Below are 22,771 nucleotides of genomic sequence, written 5' to 3'. Positions count from 1 at the left end.
AAAAAAAAAAAAAAAAAAAAAAAAATATATATATATATATATATATATATATATATATATCTCATACTTCTATGGCCATTAATATGCTTAATGAGTTCTTTATATAAAGAACTCAAAAAACTTACACCAAAAAAACAAACAACCCAATCAATAAACGGGCTGAGAACTGAGTAGAACTGAGAAATACAATTGATCAACAAATATTTAAAAAAAAAAAAAGTGTTCAGCATCTCTAGAAAATAGAGAAATGCAAATCAAAACTATTCTAAGATTTCATCTCACTCCTGTCAGAATGGCAATCATCAAGAATAAAGACAACAATAAATATTGGTGAGGATGTGGTGAAAAAGGTGCACTCTTACATTGCTGGTGGAACTGCAAATTGGTGCAACCACTATGGAAAGCAGTATGGAGATTCCTCAGAAAACTGGGCATGCAACCACCATTTGACCCAACTATCCCACTCCTTGGTTTATACCCAAAGAACAAGATCTTAAAATCAGCATACTACAGTGATGGAGCCACATCAATGTTTATAGCAGCTCAATTCACAATAGCTATACTATCGAACCAACGTAGGTGTCCCTCAGTAGATAAATGGATAAAGAAAACGTGGTATATATACTCAGTGGAATATTACTCAGCTTTAAAGAAGAGTGAAACTATGGCATTCACCAGTAAATGGATGGAGTTGAAGAATATCATGTTAAGCAAAATAAGCTAATCCCACAAAACCAAAGGATGAATGTTCTCTGCAATATACAGATATAATTTTTCAATAAGGCAGGGGGCACTAGGAAAGAATAGCATTACCTTAGATAAAGTGGAGGAAAGTGATGGGAGGGAAGTAGAGGGAATGTGGGGATAGGAAAGACAGTAGAATGAAACAGACATTATTACTGTATGTATATAAATGACTACATGACAAATATGATTCTGCAACATGTACACTCAGAAAAATGAGAATTATATCCATGTATGATATATCAAAGTGCATAAATGCATTCTATTGTCCTGTATAACTAAAAAAAAATTTTTAAATAACAGCAAAAAAATACTTAATGAAGAACAAAAACTATATCAAGCCATTCTCGACAATAGGGCTGCAACTGATTAACTGTTATTGTTACATCATAAAGGATGTCAGGAGCTTAATAATATGTATTGCTTCAATTTAAGTGATAATGATAATTCTATTTCAAAGGAGTTAGATTACCTTAAAGATACCAACAATATTATGGAGGTTTAGACTTGTTGGATTGGCTCATTTTGTGGTTACCCAATTTCATCTGGATCAAACAATTACTCATAGGTGGATGTTTACTGGGATTGTTACGTTGCACTTACTGTTTTCAATACCTACCCTATTTTTTGCCCCCACCAGCATTAAGAAAAAAGAACAGATATTATTCATGCAAAAGGCCTTAAAGGGGGCGGGGGTAACTGTAGGTATTCTGACCTTGGAAATGTACAGGAAAGCATTCTTCTCTTGAGCAAACTCCCAGGGAGTAACAGCACTCTGTTTCCCATGCTTGTAATGCCCAGCAGTTTCTCCTTGAAGCCATTAAGATAACTATAAAGGCACACTATCTAGTTTCTATGGTTACATCCTTGGAGAAAAGGGGCTCTGTGTTTATATTAACCTGGACCTTATCTCAGTTAGCTAGCACTTGGGATTAAAGGAAGACTAAGTCATAACTAGTTATGGTAACAATGAGCTATGTAACTGTTGAGATAATAAACAGGGCTGATGGAGAGAGCAGCCACTTTTTTTCCTCTGCATTGTATGTCTACATTTCCTTTGTTCACTTCTTTACAGTTAGCAGAGAGATGAACCATGAGATGGACCAAGAGAAAAGTTTTCAGTGGTTTAATATTCATATGGAAAATTGACTAATGACATAGTAGTTATTGTGCAGAAGTGGAGACATTCACATTCAATTACAAAGATGAGTCAAGAAAAAATGTTATCTAATTGAAAACAATGCATTAGTTTCCTCATTCCATGCACAAATATTAATTCATTACAGATTCTTGTGTGAAAACAAAACTAAAACAATTTCAAAAATTTTTTTCTAGAGAAACAGAAAACATTTTTACATGAGAATAAGCAATAATTAAAAATGAGAAATTCAAATGCATTAAAATTAGAGGAATTAAAAGATGAAAACAAATCAAGAAGCAGCCTGAAATACATGGGATGTGTATTAGAGGGCATGGGGGCATAGTGAGATAAATAAATGCACAACTGAAATGGAAAAGAGCCAGGACACGGAACAGAAGGTAAAAACCACATTAAAAAATGATCAAGTTTGACAATTAAAACTACAAACCACATGAGGGAAATGATACATATAAAGATATCTGGCATTTGCAAGAATAAGGAATTGTAAATCTACCCAAATATTATCCATGAAGTCACTTCAATCACTTTCAAAATACCAATGACATTTTTATATAAAAATAAAAAGTATCATTCTAAGTTGACATGGAATTACAAGAAAACAAACAATGGAAGAAGAAAAATAAACTGGAAAGCACCACATTTCTAGCTTTCAAAACCTCCTCAAAGTACACTAACAAAGACCCAGTGGCACTGGTTTAAAGGCAGACACACACAGGAGTTGAGAAAAATGCCGGATCAGGACACTGATGACCCACGCAGAAGGAAATGATGCTGCACAACCAGGGTCATTCAAGGAAAAAAGGACATGCAGGCAAATGAATGGCCAGGAAACTGTGTGTTCATGTCAACACGTGAAGTTAGACCCTCCTCTCACAGCACATGCCTACATGAAATCTACATGGACCAAAGCCCTGAAGATGTGAACCTCATCCATTCTTAGAAGACAATGCAGAGCACAATCTCACAACACTAGAGCACAATCTCACAACAATGGATTTGGGAATGGTTTCTGGGATGTTTTTCCATCCATGTGATTCATGAAAGAATAGATGAACTTGATTTCACCAAATGGCTTTCAGTTGTGTCATTTGCAGCAATGAGAGTAAAACTTTGGACACCACACTGAGTGGAACAAGCCAGGCACAGAGAGAGACATCTGTGTGTACAAACTCACTCAGAGAAGTTGCAAGTTGAAGTCACAGAAAGTACAATAGTCACCAGAGGCAAGGAAGAGAGAGGAGAAGGGACAGGGCAGGACTGGAAGAGCAGACTGTGTATCAGGTACTAAAATACACTCAGGAGGGGCCAGCAGGACTGCTCTCCAGAACAGTAAAGTGTCCAGAGCATGTAGTGCACAACATGTCACTGTGCATTTCATAACAAAGCAGAGGGAGTAGTCCACAGACACCCAGAAATGATAAATGTAAGGGTCAGAAGGGCTAAAGCCCTAATCTTATCATGACACACTGGAACAGACGTGAAACTAACTCACTGCACCTCATCCACATGTGCAATTTAAAAGCGAATCAATACTAAACTGAAAATTTTATCCTTTATCAGATACCACCAACAGAGTGAAATGGCACCCCAAAGAAATGTGGAAAACACTGGTGCATCATGATTCTGGAGAAGGTTTGATACCTAGAAAAAGCAGCTGACAAAAATCAAACCCATCTTCATGACATCAACATGCACATACCAGGAAAAGAATGAAAAACCCTAAAAAGCCACAGGGATCTATAAAACCTAAGGCTACACTGAAGAACAAAACCCTGTCTCCATGACAGAAAAACAAGTCAAGGATTCCTGCTCTCACTACTTCTAGACAACACAGCAAGAGGGGGGCTCCCAGGGAAGCCAGGAACAAAATCACAGCATTCCAGACCTCAGGGCTGACTCACACAGCACCAGATACTGAGGCAAAACCAAGGACTCCACCATATAAAGGTGGGAAAGGTAAAAACTCAGACCCACTCATGGGCTGAGACAGCTGCCACAGGCACCAAGACAGGAGGAGAGAGGGACACCTCTGCACCCTTTACCACCTCTCACCCCATCAACAGTGACTACCTGACACAGTGCCCATTTGCCTTGTATTTCTGGCTTCCTGCTCCCTACAGTCTCTACTACAAGTGGAAAAGGACATCTGACAGGGTTTCTTCACTGCTGTACCTACCAGAAAGCCTTCGACATGGGGGAGATCGATACCTGAGAAGTCCCAGGGCTCTAACACACAGAGGCCTCACACAAACCTCCTCACAGGCCCACAGCCACTCAACTGTCACAGGCTGAAGTGATCAACCCTATCTCACGTGTCAGAGCGGTGGCTCCTGGACCCTAAGCCATTTCGCAAAGTTGGGGAAACCCAAATGAGTTCACAATGTAGGTCCACATGATATCCTGCCCTACAAAGTTCAGCGCACCAGCACTCATGATTTTCAAAACCTGGAAGCACCCAAGAGGAAGACATGTTCCCAAGGTCAGGAGTGAAAAAATTAATAAACAAAACTCAGAAACTTAATAATCAAAAAAAATCAACTTTTTACTCATAAAATTCTGAAATGGAACTTAAAAAGTTCATTTACAATGACACTCAAAAAATAAATATAGAAGAATAAACAATATAATAATAATATATAATACATACATAATAAATAGCAAATAGAAAAATATAAAACTTATTTTCTAAACTGTAATGCTTGGTGGAAGTTGCTCAACATCCAAATAAATCCCATTCTATGCTCATGGACTAAAGGTTTAATGTTATTAAGGTGGTGATACTCCCAAAGAATCTACCAATTATATTTAAACCCATCAGAATCCCGGGTGATGATTCCTTTTTAGAAATTGAAAATGTCATTCAACATTACGAGGGACCCAGAATACCACAGGACTTTGAAAACGAGAACAGCAGTCTGACTAGCACTTCATGAGTACAAAGCTCACTTTAAGTCGGGTGTAATCAAGGGTGCAGTAATGGTACCTGGAACACCATGTAGAAGAGAAATGACAGCAGCCTCAGGGAGAAGAAGGTCAGCCAAATAGCAGTGGAGCTGCTCCACATGGAAACAGGGAAAATGAAGCAGAACAAACGTGACCCTGGAACAGCCTCAAATTTCACATAACTTCATGATGCACCTCAGTCCTTACTGCAAACCCTGGGACTCAGCACCATCCTGCAGGGAGCAGCCTGAGCGCCCTGTGCAACATCAACATGCTACAGTGATAAAGTCACACCACAGTTCCCCGAGTCCAAGGCCAGCCCAGGATGCCATCAAGAGAAAAAAGAAAATGAGGTACACATACACAATGGGATTTTGCTCAGTCATAAAAAATGAAAGTATGTCATTAGCATGAAAATGCGTAGAACTGGAAGACAACATACTAAGTGAAATAAGTGAGAGCCAGAAACTCAGATGCTGAATGTTTTCTTTCCCATATGTGGAAGCTAGAACAAAATCAGGACAAAAAGTGGGGTAGGCAGGATCCCGTGAAAATAGAAGAGAGGGAGGTGAAGAAGAGGACAGAGACTGAGATAAGGGAGGAAACAGGAAATGAGAGAATACCGGAGTGGAGTTGAACAGATCATCCTACGCACATAGATGACATATCATGAAGAATTCCACCATTATGTTGATCTATAAAGCATAAATTTGAAATATATATATGTATATATATGTATGTATGTATGTATATGTGTGTGTGTGTATATATATACATATAATAGTAGGAAGTCCAGTGAGTAGAGGTAAGGAAACAGAAAGAAAGTAGGAGAGAAAGGAAAATTACTGGGGACTGAAGTGGAGTAACTTACACCAACCTAATGCTTGCACATTATGTAAAAAATAAAACCCAACATTAGCCAGGCAAGGAGGTACACACCTGTAACAGTAGCAACCTAGGAGTCTGAGGCAGAGGATGCAAGTTTGAGGCCAGCCTCAGCAATGTAGTGAGGCCCTAAACAAGTTAGGGAGATGGTCTAAAAATAAAATATAAAATGGGCCCGGGATGTGGCTCAGTGGTAAAGTTCCTCTGCGTACAATCCCTGACAGCAAAAAGATAAATAAATAAAACAAACCCTAATATTATATATAACTAATATACTAATACAAATGGGGGAGGGGGACAATTTGAGAATATATGAGAACTACTGCCCTGTGTTAGACACTCAGCACAACAAAGGAAATGAGAATAACAAAACATAACCTATTAGGAGCTTTTTTTCTTAAAGTCCTAAAACAAGTCCAATGAAAACAATGATCAAATAGAAGATTTTTTTTTCTTTCTTTCTTTCTTTCTTTTTTACCTCACCCCTGAATAAATACATTTGACATTTAAGGAATACCTAGGTCTCTGATAAGTAAGCAGACAAATTTGAAGTGACAGAAAGGGCTGGTGCTAAGGAAGCACAGATGTGTCAGGCTCAAGGGGCAGTAAGGTCCCTGCCAGCTGGACATCTCACACCTGGTCTTGCTCACTGAAACACTCCATGATCACCCTCCCAGGAGACCTGACCATGACTCCAGGCTACAAGTCTTATCAGGTTTGAACAGCACTGCACTGGGGTGGGTGGTCCTTATGCTCTGGGAGAGTTTTCCTCCTTCACAACTGTGAGAGAATGCAAGGGCAGGAATCACTGCTGACCTGGCCCCTCAGCACCAGCATCCACAGGCTCACTGTCTACCTGTCTCCAAGGAATGGGAACAGGGCTTGGGGGAGACAGTGTCCCTAGGAGGCAGCTGTCTAGATGAGGCCTATTCCAAGAGATTCCTCAGCATAAGGGCCTCCAGCTGCTCCCCTCACAAGCTGAATGACACACTTCACAATGTCCTCTAGAAGGAGCTGACCCAGGGACTAAAATTGCCTGCTTCCTGTAGGACACAGGGCAGCCTACAGGACTTGACACAGCCACAAGCGGGGCAATACAGTGGTTGAAAACATGGAACCCTGTCAGGGGTCCAAAGGAAACCTCTCCACAATTTGATAAGGTATCAATTCCTGGGGAAGGAAAAAAAAGAGAGAGAGAGAGAGAGAGAGAGAGAGAGAGAGCGGGGGGGGGGGCACAAGTTCTCTTAACAGTGAAGTTCCAGGTGACTGTTCTCTCCTTTCATCATATGGGAAATTCACAAAAAGAGATGAAAATGCTGTGAACTTGGAGGAAGAGTCAGATCTGTAAATATGAGAAAAGGACAGGAATATTAAGAATGTACCAAAAGCCCTGGTAGGGCATAGGAGGGGGAAAGGAGGGTGACTCCTTAAGAAGAAGAAACACAGATCCCTCAGACCAGCATCTTCTACCCAGGAGCCCCACACCTAAGGCAGGATCCCCTGAGACCCGCTGCCTTCACTTCACACTGAGTACTTAGGGCTGGGGTCCAGCTGGGCAGAGAGGATTCTGCCAAAGTGGCTGCAGACCAGGCAGTACACTGGGAACCCACCTGCACCAGCCCACACCATGGCCATCAAGGGCTGTGCTAAAGCAGCATCTGACTCAGGTACTCTTGGCTGACTATAGAGATGACAGTGGGAGGCCAGAGGCCAGCCACAGCTGGTTCATCACTTGTAACAAGCCTACCTCCCACCTGACCAGACCTGCCCCACACACTCACCATTTTCCGCCTTCTGGGGAGACCTGACATCCTTCTTATGGACCTCATAGCACCTGCAGGTCACAGGGAGACAAATGTGAGCCAGAGCCACTTGGGCCTCACACAGCAGAGAAGACACAGTCCTGGAGATGGATTCTGAGCTCCACAGGGTGAGAGATACCGGCCTCTGAGACTGTGGAAGGCCACCCCCTCCCACCAGCTGTCTGCTAAGTAGCCAAGGCTCCACAAGACCCCTCTCTCTCCCCAACACAAATATGCACACTCTGGGGCCCTGCCTGACAGGAGATGTATCATGCTCCTGGATACACAGGCCAGGAAGACAAGGTATTGGCAAAAGCCCTTTTCAGGCAGGACTTCCTCCCTGCAAGGGGACCTGCCCCACCAGGGGGACATTTCCACTTATGCAGAGCTGAGCCTGGCTTTCCATAGCAGGTCCTGTCGGCTAGGAAGCTCTTCTGGGCACAGAGTCCCAGGCATATGTGAGGAATTACAGCCTTGGTTCCAAGGCAGCCTACCATGACCTCAGAGAAGGTGTGTGCCGCCTGGTCAGGCCTGACTGGGAAGGAGGAAGCCAGCCATAAATCACTTGGGAAAAGGTCGGGGCTTCTTGGGCAAAGCCTCCTCACACTTTTACTCTGTCAACTCATTTTCAGACAATAATAAGAAGAAGAAGAAGAAGAAGAAGAAGAAGAAGAAGAAGAAGAAGAAGACGACGACGACGGCAATCAGGAAGTACAAGTATTAAGTGCATAAAAAACGAATTACATGACAATTAGAAAAAAACTCAGTGAAAGAACAAGCAAACATTTGAACCAGCTCAGGTTAGAGCCTGCCTCACTCACAGTTCAGAATAAATACCCACTTGCAAAGGGGTAATCACATTCCCATATTGGGAGCCAGACTCTGACTGCTGAAATGTGGCCCCAGAAAGGCTCATTCCCTGTGTCCAGGAGGGGACACCTAAGAATTTATCTCTCAAAATCCACCATGCTTCCTGTTCTATAGATATACTTAATAAGTTAAATTCAAAGGAAAAAAAGAATGATACATCTATAAAAAGGGGGCTCTTCCATCAAACTGCAATAGGGGGCAAGAAGGCTACCCTACCTCAGGGCAGATGTCTGCAGTCTTTACAAAGAGAAATGAATTCATTTGAAGGAAAAATTAAAAGATAAAAATATAACCTAAAAATAAATTCCATGAGAAAATGACTGAAAACCATTTCAAAGACCATGGAAATACACAGAAAAATGCTCATACTAATGGTATTCAGTGAAAAGCAATATATAGCCACATGGAAGTAAAAAAGGATAGACAGGTAGGAGGGTAAATGGATGAATGGTGAGACAGCTGCTCCTCACACTGCAGCAGTTTACCCATAATCAATAACCTGAGAATTTCCCTATGTGTACAAAATTATAAAGGGTACACACTTGGGGACCAAATTTAAAAATAGAATGACATTGTCAAAAATGTAAAAATGAAACTGGAAACAAGTGAAGTTCCTGAAGCAGGAACAGGGAAGGAAACTGGGAGACCCAAAGACTCAGACATCACAGGAGTCTAACCAACTGAGGCAGAGAAACTACACATTGCACATTATAGAACTCCAGTGATAGAGCACTAATGGTAACATTAAGGTACTGAAAACTCAATAAGACAGAACTAAGAAAAATTCTGCTTCCTCACAGCTGGTTAAACTGGAAGGAATGACAGAATTGGCACTGCACTCACCTCCAGGCAGAGGGTGGAGAGAGCAGGGAGAGAGGGCAGCCTGCCCAGGGCCAACCCATCCCTATTTGGACAGGAATATATGGGTGTATAGATTCTTACTAAACTGAGCATTAAAATAATATTTCAACATCAAATTTCTGCACCCAAATAAATATTAATCCATAATATAAAAATCTTCCATTCAGTGAAGGAATAAAATTCTTGACCAGGTGACATGGCTATGACTTTTATCCCACTGGATTAGGATGCTGAGACTGAAGGACCATGAGTTCAAAGCCAGGCTCAGCAACAGGGAGGCATAAGCAACTCAGTGAGACCCTGTCTATACATTTAAATAACAACAACAACAACAATAATACAAAAAAAGGGCCAGGGATATCTCAGTGGTTGAGTGTCCCTGAGTTCAATCCCCAGTACCTAAGAGGGGGGAAAAAAATAAAAAAGAACTTCCTACATTCTTGGAACAAAGTGGAATTTTATGGCACCAAGATTTGATAAAGAAAACAACAGGAACCAGCTCAGGGAAGCACCCTCTCACCCACAGTACACCAGGAATCTCCACTTTGTGACTAACTCTTCCCTAAGCTTGGGGACCATCCTCACAGTAGATGCAGCTCAGGTGGATTTTCCTAGGAAATGAGGAAAACATGAGCAGCTGGGACATTTGGTTCTGGAAGGTCACTGTGTTCTCTTTTCCCTAGAGTGGAATGTTCCCTCCTGCAGGACCTCAGTTCTCACTGATACCCAAGCACCCACCAGCAGGCACATGGAGGTTCTGGCCTGTGAGACCTTTTCCAAGAAACCACTTCTGACACCTACAACGTGAGTTTGATGAACACCAATCCATTCTCCAAAACTACTGGTCACTCAAAAGTTCAATTCTGACACCACCAGTCAGCACAAACCCTAGTTCAGGGTCAGCTCCACAACACTGCCCCATTGTAGATGCCAGCTGCAGGGCAGGAGGGCCAGTCCTGCTGAGAGCAAAGAACTACAAACTGGGGACTCCTATCACCCCCTATTCAACTTCAATGATTTGATTTTAACAAAGCACATCGTTTATGTTCAATTTAAAAGACTCAACTTAGGATTGGCCAAAATGGAAAAGATATGTAAGAAAAAGAAAGTGCCAAAGGGACTCCTGTGAAAAATCTATGATTGAATAAATCCCCCTCCTCTGCACTCTGCTAGAGCAGTTCCTGCACAGACACCCCCTTCCCATTATGACTCAAATGATGCTCCCTTTTTAGCCCATGGCAGAAACACACTGATCCTGAAAATCCCTCCCCTCTTCTTTTTTCTCATAAGCGATTAGGAATTTCGTTTTCAGGGATCAGAAAAATACTTTTTAAGCAAAACTGACTCAAGTTTCTCTCCTTAATCCAGGACCCTGAACTCTGCTGCCCTCCCCTCCAAAATACAAGGGCGGATGTTTTGGTGAATCTTTGTAATGAATGAATCAACTTTTCTACCATAGGTACTGGGAAAATGTACTCACTTTCTGCAACCATACTGAAACAAGATCTTTCCTATTTCTTTTCCAGGTAGCATTTCCAAAGCCAAGTCCTGGAATTCTATTTTAAACCACTCTTCCACCCCCAAAACCCCAGTAAAAAACACATCTGAAAAGAGAAAAAGATATATAAGAAATTTTAACTAGAGAGGTGCAGTGGTGGAGGCCTGTAATCCCAGTGACTCTGGAGGATGACAGAGAAGGAACACCAGTTAAAATCCAACCTCAGCAAGTTAGCAAAGCCCTTGTGAGGTTGAATTTTGTAAAAAAAGAAACCAACTTCTGGGCTAGGGATATAACTCATTTGGTAGAGTGCCTGCCTCGAATGCACAAAGACATGGGTTCAATCCCCAGCACCACAAAAAAAAAAAAAAAAAAAAGGAAAGAAAGAAACCAAGTTCTCTACCACACTTTCATCTGGGAATGCATTCATATCTACTGCAGGCACACTGCAACATAGGATTTCCCTTTTTTCTATTCCCACATAACATTCCAAAAGCAAAGCCCTGGAATTCTATTTTAAATTGGTAGAACACGCCCCCCCACATAAATAAATAAATAAATAAATAAATAAATAAAAGAAGGCATCTGAGAAACTCAGTAAACTCACTCTGGTGAAGAGAAACAGTCCTAAGAATGTTTAACTAAAATAATATAGGACCAAGTGTTTGCTTGTTTTCTGTTTCTAACCTTCTTTCTTCCCCTTGAATTCTCTCTCTCTCTTACCCTTTAGGAATATTTCCTAATCAACCCTACTAATAAATTACATTTTACAATTAATAGAAAAACTGACGCTAAAATACCTGAGCCAGTCTTTCCAAGGCAAAAACCCGGGGAGCTGCAGCACCACTGGACACTGACCAGCTTCAGGTCAGGCTTCTGTCACCAGGCACATCCTCCCACCTCCCTCCTGCTGCTGAAGAGCTTTGTAGGGCTTTGCTCCACCTTGCTGGGGTCAGTTTTCCCTGCTCTTTAGGATAACTGTTCTTCCTTCACAGTTCTGAGCCCATCCAAAGGGTAGGAACCATATATGTCATGTTCCCTCAACACCAGCATCTCACTGCCTGACCTGGGTGTCTCCAGCTGCTCCCCTGAGAGGCTGCACTCCACATCTCAGGCTGTCCTCTAGGAGGAGCTGATGCAGAGCTTAAAATTGCCTGCACCTTTCAGAACACAGGACACCTGTGTGCTGCAGGCACACTGAAACATAGGATTGCAGCAGCCCCAGGAAAAGACAAGACACAGGACCCTGTGTGGTATCCAAAGGACACCTCTGCTCAAAGACTCTGCACAGGTGTTTGTACCTGGGCAAGATAAAGAGATGCATAAGTGCTTTATAAACACAAAAACTCAAGTTCCAGGTAATTCCTCTTTGCTTTCCACTCGTGGGAAATCTTGGCCCACATTAAAAAAAAAAAGAAAGAAAAGAAAATCCTTAAAAGTGCCATTCATTAAAAGGTGAAACTACCACAATTAAAACACTATCTGGTCAGGTTTAGTGGCACATGCCTGCAATCCCAGTGCCTGGGGAGATGGAGGCAGGAGGATCCCGAATTCAAAGCCAGCCTCAGCAACCACAACACACTAAGCAACTCAATGCGATCCTGTATATAAATAAAATACAAAATAGAGCTGGGGATGGGGCTCAGTGGCCAAGTGCCCAAGAGTTCAATCCCTGGAACCAAAAGAAAAGGAAAAAAATAGCACTGTCTACTTGAACAGTAGGCTGTGGAGCAAATCGATGATAAAGTGCGCCCTGGAGAGTGCTGCCATCTGGGAATGCGGGCAGGGAACTGGAATTGTAGGGGTCTGCTGCCAACTCTAGCAGGAGCAAAGTTCCCAATGGAAAATGGATTTCATACCCAGCTTCTTGCACATTTAGGAGTATGTGTTGAAGGGTGCACAGGTTAATTCTGTGGAGAAAACAGGGACAGACCGGGACCCCCAAAGGCCAACTTCTCACTGACAGAACCACCTGAGTCCAGATTCCCTGTTACCCTCCCCTGCTCACCTCACACTCTGGGAGCGTCAGGCTGCGTGCTGCCTAGATATGACCCAGGGAGGTCACCAACAGGGAACAGAAGAAGGCAGGGACCAGCCCTGAGAGAGAGACCCAGGACGATTAGCCAGAGAGGACTGGGTCACCCTCTGCAGCTGAATTCGGGGACCTGCCACCCAACCCACTCCGCGGGACCACGGGGACAAGGTCCACCCGCCAGCAGGGTGACCTCAGGGACCTGCCACCAAGCACTTCCCACCCCGCGGGACTAGGGATAGGGCCCAGGGTCGTCCACCAGTGGCACTCTGGTCGCCAAAGCAAGTGCTCACCGGATCCCGCCAGTCCTGGCCACACTCACCGTTTGGGGACTCCAGGGTGACCCGCCGTCCTTTCTAGGGACGTCTGGTTTCCGAACTCCTCGGGGCCCCAGGTTACGCAGAGTCCCCGGGGATCCGGAGAAGAGGACAAAGGAGCAATGGAGGAAGGAGCTCAGCAAGGGAGAGGGAAAGCCTCGAGATTGCGAGAGCCCGCCCTTCACCTTCCTCTGCGCACCTGATTGGACAGTTCCTCTCCTGCTCCGCCTCCAGGTACTGTAGCAGCCTTGAGTGACAGCTATTCTAACCCAATCGTTGGCTGATACAGTCCAGATGACAGGCTCTTGGCCCAGCCCTTTTCAGGCAGGGCTTCCTTGGCTAGCTGGGACCTGAGCCTGGCGGGAAACGTTTATATTCATCCTGGTGTAGATGGCAACAGGGGAAGAGGACTAAAGAATGTCAGCGATATGTACAAATAACTGTGCTGTTCACGATTGGGAGTAACTTGAGAATTTTATTACGATTTAAAATTGCATGACCTTCCTCACCTGTGTTCTTTTAGATGGCTCAGCCCCAGCTATGGAAAGGAAGGCCCTGTTTAATTGAAATGAAATGTGTTATGTATTTTTAAACTTTCTGAAAGCCACATAAAAACAAAAAAGAAACATGTAAAGTAGCTCAGGCATAACTCAGTGGTAGAGTGTTTTTGTAGCAAAGGCAAAGCCCTGTGTTCCATCCCCAGCAAAAAATAAATAAATAAATAAATAAAGATTCAAAACGCGAGAGAGTCACAGGTGAAATGGTTGATTTCTTTAATGCAATATATGTAAAATATAATTATTTTTCTATGCAACCGATGCAATGAGGTATTACTGTAAGTGCCCACAAATGACTGAGGCAGGAGACAGCAACTCTTTAATGTCAGCAACTTTCCTTTATTCTGCAGGGAAGTCAATCCATCAGGCATAGGAGGGCTTATTTTCTGGGTATGGAAATGCCTCCCCAGGGTTACAGGAGTTTGGGTTTCATAGTTTACAATGAGGATGAATTAATCATTGGAGATTGTAGACATGCAGTTTGGCTGCTCAGGGACCTAGTAGTGCAAGCTAAAATTTTAACTCACGAATGCAGTTGTAAAAAGTTTAAAACTTATTGTCATTGGGAAAAGCTCACAACCAGGTGTTCCCTGCTTATCTCTGGGACCCATTGTTACTAGAGCATGACTATTTGCTTTTCTCCTTCCAGGACTCATCTGCAATGGGAAAGGATAAAAAGTCCAGACCCCAGTATTTTAGTATTTGCTTCCTTCCTTCAGGGCCAATTATGGTTGAGCAGGGGTAATGTCTGCTTTTGGTGGAAATGCTGGGGAAGAATCCAAGAAGGGATGAATTTTTGGTTTTTTTCCTCAGTGTCCATTGTAAATGTTTACTAATTTCCTCTCCCTCCTCCCAAGCCACACTCTTTTCATTTTTTCTTGGTGAGCTCTCATAGGAATGTTAATTTCCATAACCCTTCAATTACTATTAATTAACTACTTGTCTTTATGGTACTATTTCTTTAAAATATACTGTATTCTCTCAGTAGCTCAATGCAAACCAGCCACATTCCATGTGCTCAGGAGTCCAACCTAATCTTTGTGGCTGCCACATAGGTGCATCTGTGAGGTTTGTGACCCCCTGATGTCTGTCAGCAGAAAAGGACCTATAACATCCACCTACTTTTATGCGATAATGAGGGAACATCCCTTCCCTGCCAGTAGCTTGGCTCTAATCTGCAGGCTGTGGTTGTGTGTTTCCTCTTCACAGGAGGAGTGCCCTGTGACTACCAATCACATGTACAGATGTTCATATGCATACCTGTGTAACTCAACACCATCTAATAGGAAACCCAACCTTAAACAAGGGGAAGATAACTCAGTTCCTGTTGGCTTCCTGTTGTTGGCCAGTAACTCCCAGTGAATGTGTTGTTGAACCCTGGCCTCCAATCTGCACTGAGTCTATGTGTCACGTGTCTCTGACTGCAGAACAAATCACTCCATAAGGTACCAGCTCAAGGGTGACTGGTCAGCAATCTGGGCACAGTGGGGCCCACCGGGCCTGTGTTCTACGTCTTGACCAGGAAACTCTGCTTCTGGGGAGAACTGGCTGTTGGCTGGGGCACCTTGGTTCTCCTCCCCATTGTATCTCCTCCTCCATCAGCAACACAGTCTTTGCGCTCATGGAGAAAGAGGGTTCTACTAGGAAGACAAGAAGCACTCAAGACCTTTGGATCCAAGATGCACAATGATATACTGTCATATTTGTTTTATTCTGTTGGATGCAGTAAATAAGGAATAACATGATCTTAACACTATTGAGTTTTGTTGTGCTTGAATATTAGCTACTTCCCATTTATTTAGCTCTTTCTTGATTACTTTCAACTTTCTGTCTTACCTTTCTGGTCAATGGGTCTTAACCTTCTTCTGTTGTAAGATTTAATTTCCAAGTATTTTTTGTTTCATACAATTTTTAATAGAACTGCTTCTTGTTTTCATTTTGAGATTGTTCATTTCCAGTGTAAAAATCTTCTGTTTCTGTGTGTATTCCTCTTGTCATCTGCAACATTGCTGAGCTAATTGAGTTTGTGTTGTGTGTGCTCAAGTTTATGTGAATGCCTTAGAAATTTTCACATATGCTTCCAATATAGCTTCTCATTAGTTTCTCTTTGTTGTTCAATATCCAAACAGTTAAATGTGAAATACAAATAGCAAACTCAGACACACTTTTTTGGGGGAGGGGGTACCAGGTATTAAACTCAGGGGCACTGGACCACTGAGCCATATCCCCAGCCCTATTTTATATGCTATTTAGAGACAGGGTTTCACTGGGTTGCTTAGCACCTCACTTTTGCTGAGGTTAAGATCCTCCTGCCTCAGGCCCCTGAGCCACTGGGATTATAGACATGTGCCAGGCTGCCCAGCCTAGGTTTTGTATCATGTATACATTAATAAAAAGTGAATGAATTTATTACTTTGTAACATGGCTTCCCAATAGCTATTATCAAAACAATGATATTTGGGCTGGGGCTGTAGCTCTGTGGTAGAGCACTTGCCTCACATGTGAGACATTAGATTCAATACTGAGCACTACATAAAAATAAATGAATAAGCAGGCTGGGGTTGTGTCTCAGTTGTAGAACACAGGCCTAGCATGTGTGAGGTACTGGGTTTGATTCTCAGCAATGCATATAAATAAATGAATAAAATAAAGGTCCTCCAGGCTGAGGTTGTGGCTCAGAGGTAGAATGCTCCCTACCATGTGTGAAGCAATGGGTTTGATCCTCAGCATCATGTAAAAATAAAATATTGTGCCCACCAATAGCTAAAAATAAATATTTTTTAAATAAAGGTCCACCAGCATATAAACAAAATATTAAAAATATAAATGAATAAATATATTGTGTCTACCTACAAATAAAAATATATTTTTAAAACAGTGATATTTGTGAATGTAGTTACATAGCAATGTTTGCAATTCAATTATAATGTAAACTCTGGAACATCTGTGTTGTATTGATGTATATAACAATAGTGAAAAAATAAAAAGAATAAATATATTTAAAGTTCTGATTATTTGTTCTATGTTTCTAATAATTTACATGAAAAGGGTATGTAGGTTAATGATAGAATGCTTGACTACTGTGCTCAAGGTCCACCACGGTTCAATTGAAATGGCTCACACCCCCCAAAAATTCCATATCATGCTATGATTCCCTGAAGGGTCACTCCATGCTGAATGACTACAAATTACCTTTGATTTCTCCCAGAATTTTTGTTCTCCTCATCAATGTTCTGGTATTTGTATTTGCAGCCTAAAAGGCAGATCCAGTAAAATCATTTGAATTGCAATGAGCTACAAAAATTTTAGTGTACTTCTGCTGTATTGTGTTATGCTCTGAGTTAAATCAATACAAGTAATAGGTTATAGATTATAGATTATGAAATATAGATTAATGAAATAGCATGGATAATAGGATTATACGAGAAATGTTATAAAATTAGGGATGTTAAGTTACCTTGGTTTGCCCTAGTTATAAGATAGAAGAAGTAACAGTAAGATAGAAGAAGTACTCCAACTTTATGGTTCCTGTGTGAAACAATTATATGAGATATTTCTAAGATGATAAAAATGTGTATTTCTGCACTTTGTGCACCCCCCTGCACTTTTTGTGCCTGCAACTGTAAAGTCCCCCGGATGTGGTTGTCTGGACTTGCTCTGCTAACTGCATTTTCAGCCCCTGTACTCTACTTGCTTGCAATTTGCAAAATTCATAGGATGTGATTTTCTTTCTCAAACATTGCAACCACAGAGAGCCTGGCATGCTTCTTTCAGAGAGCTACTAGGGCTCTGTCAGAAGTGTGCCTAGGGCACTGGGGTTGTGGCTCAGTGGTAGAGCACTTGCCTAGCACAGGTGAGACCCTGGGTTTGATTCTCAGCACCACATAAATAAACAAATAAAGGTATGGTGTCCACCTACAAATAAAAATATTTTTTAAAAAGTGTGCCTGGCCAGGATCAGATAGGTAAAATAAAAATTCTTTAATTAGCTTCAAATTCAGACTTTGTGTGTTTTCTGAGTGGTCTCCCACAGAATCATGACTCCTTTGTTTACTATACTATTACCTTTACATATTTCAAATTGAAGACATCAAAATAATTAAAAGCAAAGGCCCACATGTTCTCTATTGGACTGAGTAAAGAAATATCATGGAGACTTCTTACATCACATTTCTGTGGACATTCTTGTTCAATGGATCCAGCAAAACCCACTTCTCCTGGGTGAAAGAAGTTCATAGCCACATCCCCAAAGGCAACTGAGTTAAATATATCCCACAAATGTGTCGTTGAGGGCTGTGAGGTTGGCAGCTACTAAGAATCTATACTTGGGGGCTGGGGATGTGGCTCAAGCGGTAGCGCGCTCACCTGGCATGAGAGTGGCCCGGGTTCGATCCTCAGCACCACATACAAAACAAAGATGTTGTGTCCGCCGAAAACTAAAAAATAAATATTCTTAACATGATGGTGTTCACATGACTCTGTGCTCTCCAAATACTTATTCTGTGATTTGGTCACCAAAACTCAGAACTCATCACACTCATTTCCTCAAATGCAGGCGTTCCTACACTAGAATTAAATTACACAAAAAAGCAGTACTAGAGCAAGAATACCCTTGTCACTGGAGAGTCCTGGGAGAAAGATATTACCCTGGGCCACCAAAATTTCCCTTTGCAGATTGTGCCTCAAATGCATCTAAAAACAAATTCCAACCATCTGCTTGCTAAGAAGAAAGGACTTCTTCCTATTAGCACTCGTGAACTCATATATCCTCAGAAAAGCCTGCACACAAACTTGAACCTTGCTGCCATATGGGAAATCAGGATTTGGATAGATTATACCACTCTAATGGTGAAGCGTGGCTCATTATTCCTAATGAATTTATATAAGCCAGACAGTATTTATTGGATTTCTTTTTTCCTTCTCAAACTCTACCATCTTGTCCCACTCTTACACCAGTGCTGAGGACATGAGCAGCTTCCCCGCTAGCCCATGCTCCAGGCAGAGTCTCTAACCAGCTGCCCAGAAGATCATATTTCAGATCATATTTCTACAAATAGTGATTTGTAGAAATCATCTCAAACTATTTGATTAGTAATAAACAAAAACATTTTGAAGGTAACAAGTGGCTTACTCCAGATAACATTTTGCCAAGTAGTAAATAAGAGTAATGATCAACAAACAGAACAACATGAAGCTGTCTATTAACTAAAGTTAAAACAGTGTGGGATAAGAGAAAATATAGCACGGATTTAGAAACAACTAATGTCAACAAGATGACACCTTCCAAGGGACACCCCTAGAAAGTTTCCTAAATCTCCAAATCACATTCTGTTAGTGCAGCTTTACCTTTCAGTGAGCTACACACTTTTTATATTTTTATTTTTAAATCTCACTACATTGTCCAGGCTGGCCTCAGCCCCTTGAGGAGCTGAGATAACAAGTGAGTGCCACCATACCCAATGGCAAATTATCTACTGAAGAAAAAAGAGTAACAAAGAGCAACAAATTCAAATACACTAAAATTAAGGAAACTAATAAATGAACTCAGCAATGATGCAGAGCATAAAACTCAATCTGCAAAACTAAGGTACATTAACATACACTAATAATGAGTAATCTGAAAAGGAAAGAAAAAAAAATACTATGAATAGAAGTTGGGAAATAACTTAGCCAAGAAGATTAAAGGCTTATACACCTAGAACTATAAAATGATCCTGAAAGAAATGAAAATATATACAAATAAAGGGAAAGACAGCTAGTATTCACATTTCCAAGGTCATAATATAATCAAAACTATCCAAAACTTACCTACAAAGTCAATGAAATCCTATCAAAAATCCCAATGGTATTTCTATGCAAAATAAAGGAAAAAAGAATCAACCTAAAATTGATATAGACAATCTCCAATAACTCTGTACTATCATCTGCATAGCTCTTAATTCAAAAACCAGTGAGGGGGGATTAGGAAAGACACACATTTAGAGAGAAATCTGGCATCAGGTGAAGCACTCATCTCTAATGGAGAAGAAGTGACCCACAGCAGGCACAACACATGTATTATATAGTGTCTCATAATCAGGAAGTTAAAGACTGTAGAGGCATTGTTCTTTGTGCATTAAAAAGTTACAAGACTAGAAACATTCTTGTAGCTATTCTACTGTTGTAAACCTAGGGGCATCCTGTTAACACCCAGGAAGCCCATGGCCAGAGTTTCTGCTAAGTGGGCAGGCGTAGAAGTCACAGCATGGGTGAAACATTGTGGCTTTGTCATATTCAGAATTCTCTATTCCTGGGAGGTGGTGTGTGATCTCAAGGTCAAGACTGATGTGACTCTGTGTCTCTTCACAGAGCCTCTTCAGGCAGGATGTCACCAGAGCAACTGGGCAAATCTTGATCTGGACTTTTACACAGGAATTTCCCAGGGCAAGTGCACCACAACCACAATGCAATCAGAGAACGTTACCTCTCTCCACATCTCCTCCTTTTTCATTTTTTGACCACAAATGTTTTGTTATTATTTGGAGCTGTCAGATTTCTTATCTGAAGATGTGGCATCTTATCGTTATAACACAAATGAGAACTAGTAGCAAACACAAAATTCTAGAATTTACCATATTGTATGTTTTAACGTATTCCAAGGATTAAAACCATTGAAGTCATCAAGAATTTCTTTAACAAGCCATGTGGCATCCCCTGAATATCCTGGATGTAGTGAAGGAATTCCATAAGGTCTGGACTATCATAATTTTTCTGCCAAATGCCCATTAGATGACTTTTAACTTTTTCCTAATCCCCCACATTCAAAAAATAAAGTGAACCCATTACATAAAAGAGAACTTTGCTTCAAAATTTTTAATGAATTCTGAAGGACACATCAAGTGTCATAACTTTTTTACACCTACAATGTGCATACGTCAGCAGTATTGACTCTTACTGCCTCCTGCCCATTGAGGAACAATCTGACATTCTACTTCAAGAGAAAGAGTCTTATTTCACCACACAACAGTCTTCTGTATTCATCAATTTCAATTTTCCTTACAAAAATCTGCTCACACTTAATTCCTCTCCACCTCTTTCCTACTTATGGCTTCCTTCCTGCTTTCCTTTTCCACTTCCCTCTCTTATTTTTTAGGCTAAGAATTGTCATCAAGAGGCTGGGGCTGGGGCTCAGTGATAGTGCACTTGCCTAGCATGTGTGTAACCCAAGCAGAGCATCGACCCACTTGAGTGGATGAACTCTTGGTGACTGCAAGCATGTGAGGTGTGGCTGGGGGAGCTGGCTCACTGGGGGCTTTCCTGCAGGATTTATGTTTATTTTTGGTTAGCAGAGCTCTATTTCTGCTTTCTGTTGCCATGTCTGGAGCTGCTTTCTTCGGTCATCCATTCTGCTAGATGTCCTACTTCACCTTGGTCCCAGGGCAATGGACAGGAATGTCTATGAACTGAGACCTCTGAAACTGTGCCTGGGACAAACAATCCCCCCTCAGCATTGTTCTTGACAGGTCTTTTAGTCACAGCTGACAAAAAACTGACTAAAACAAGGCCCAATCAACCAGGCTGACCCCAGGCCAATGCCCCCTATACCCACCCATAAGCTTCTCATGTCCTTAACCTCTTGTGTTTTGCCTTCCTTTTCATCTTTTCCAAGATGCAAGAAGTTCGGCCACTGACTTTATGGGATTGGTCTTCATTCTCCATCACACATTTTATAGTTGCTTATTTTATTTGCTTGGGTTTTTTTTTTTTGTGTGTGTGTGTGTGTATATGTATGTGAGTGTGTGTATGTGTGTGTGTGTAAGTGTGTGTGTGTGTTTTCCTTTGGTACTGGGGATTGAACCCAGGGGTGTCTAATAACTGAACCACATCCCCAGTCCTTTTTTTTTTTTAACTTTTTGAGAAAGGGTCTTGCTGAATTGCTTACGGTCTAACTAATTTGCTGACGCTGGCTTTCTACTCGCTATCCTCCTGCCTCGGCGTCACTATCTGCTGACATGTAGGTGTGTGTCACTACACTCAGCTACGGTTGCTCTTTTATTGTTGTTTTGCTGTTGTGCAGTACTGGGGATTGAACACAGGTTCCTCTCCCATGTAAAGCAAGGGATCCATTGTGGAGTTACATACTCATCACCTCTATGTTTTCTCTTAAGAACTACAAGGGACAACTGCATTGGTCCAAGATGTCTAAATAGCCATCTACACCCTTCACACAGGAACTAGGACACTTGTTGAGACAGAGGCACAGGCAGTAGTGGCTGTGGCAGGACAACTCCTGGGTCTTGGAGAGCCAAGCCATCAGGTGCTGGGTTCCTAGATCTGATCACTGCACATGACACTTTTCCCTTCCCTACCCACAGGGATTTATGACGTTTTGGGTTTCCACTGATGCAAACTTGCAGGTTTCCCCAGTACTGACTCCATCTGATCACTGCTAGTGCTCATGTGTGGCTAAGGTGAAGAGTTCAGAAGCCCAGTAACCCACACTGGAAGACATGCCTTCAGGTAATGAGACTTATTTCTGTGTGGGTTAATACCCACTTGCAGTAAGTCATTTTTCTAAGGCCAGCAAACCTTCTTCCATGAGACTTTAGCATGCTGACAAGCATTAGTGCTAAGGAAAACTCGCACACTGGTGAGGGGTTTTCCGAAGCATGAATGGTTGAGATACTCCTCCCAGGTTTCACGAGGAGCTAATGCCTCATGCATTACCTATCAGCACTTGGACCATCAGGCATCATGGATGTGCCCCTCAACAGAAGGGTGCACAGGGCTGTAAGGTAATTAGCACACAAGAGACAAGCAAGGCCCCTACTCTTGCCTGCTCCATGAAAACAACTTTGAGAAACTAGGTGATGTACTTAATTCTTCTCAAGGTGAGCATCCCCTTCTTTCTCGAATTTCACAAAAGACCATCCCTGAGTCTCTCCCAGGAGTATCCCAAGCAATTAGTGATGGTTCCCAAATTAAATGCAGGATCCACAGAGCTTTAGCTTGTTTCTTGTTAATCAGGACTGAAGCACTTGTTGGGTAGCTATTCTTTCACTGCCTTGAGGGAGGAAGGCATTCAGTGGGTAAAGCCAGTGAACCATTATGTGTAGGGGAT

The 22,771-nt window shown here is 41.9% G+C and overlaps 1 protein-coding gene across 2 annotated transcripts in view; it reads right to left on the bottom strand.

Annotated features, from left to right (window-relative positions):
* The window catches only part of LOC107148012 (zinc finger protein 433-like), a 63,745-nt gene that overhangs the window by 23,912 nt on the left and 17,062 nt on the right, over window positions 1–22,771 (bottom strand). For both annotated transcript variants that reach the window (XM_048814969.1, XM_015492592.2), the window contains exon 2: window positions 7,516–7,568. In XM_048814969.1, coding sequence (XP_048670926.1) covers window positions 7,516–7,568 — 53 coding nt within the window. The remainder of the gene's footprint in view (window positions 1–7,515; window positions 7,569–22,771) is intronic.

This window comes from Marmota marmota, unplaced genomic scaffold, assembly GCF_001458135.2.
Source record: "Marmota marmota marmota unplaced genomic scaffold, marMar, whole genome shotgun sequence".
NCBI classification, from domain to species: Eukaryota; Metazoa; Chordata; class Mammalia; order Rodentia; family Sciuridae; genus Marmota; species Marmota marmota.
Note: the sequence above shows the minus strand (reverse complement) of the source record. Positions and strands in the feature narration are given on the sequence as shown.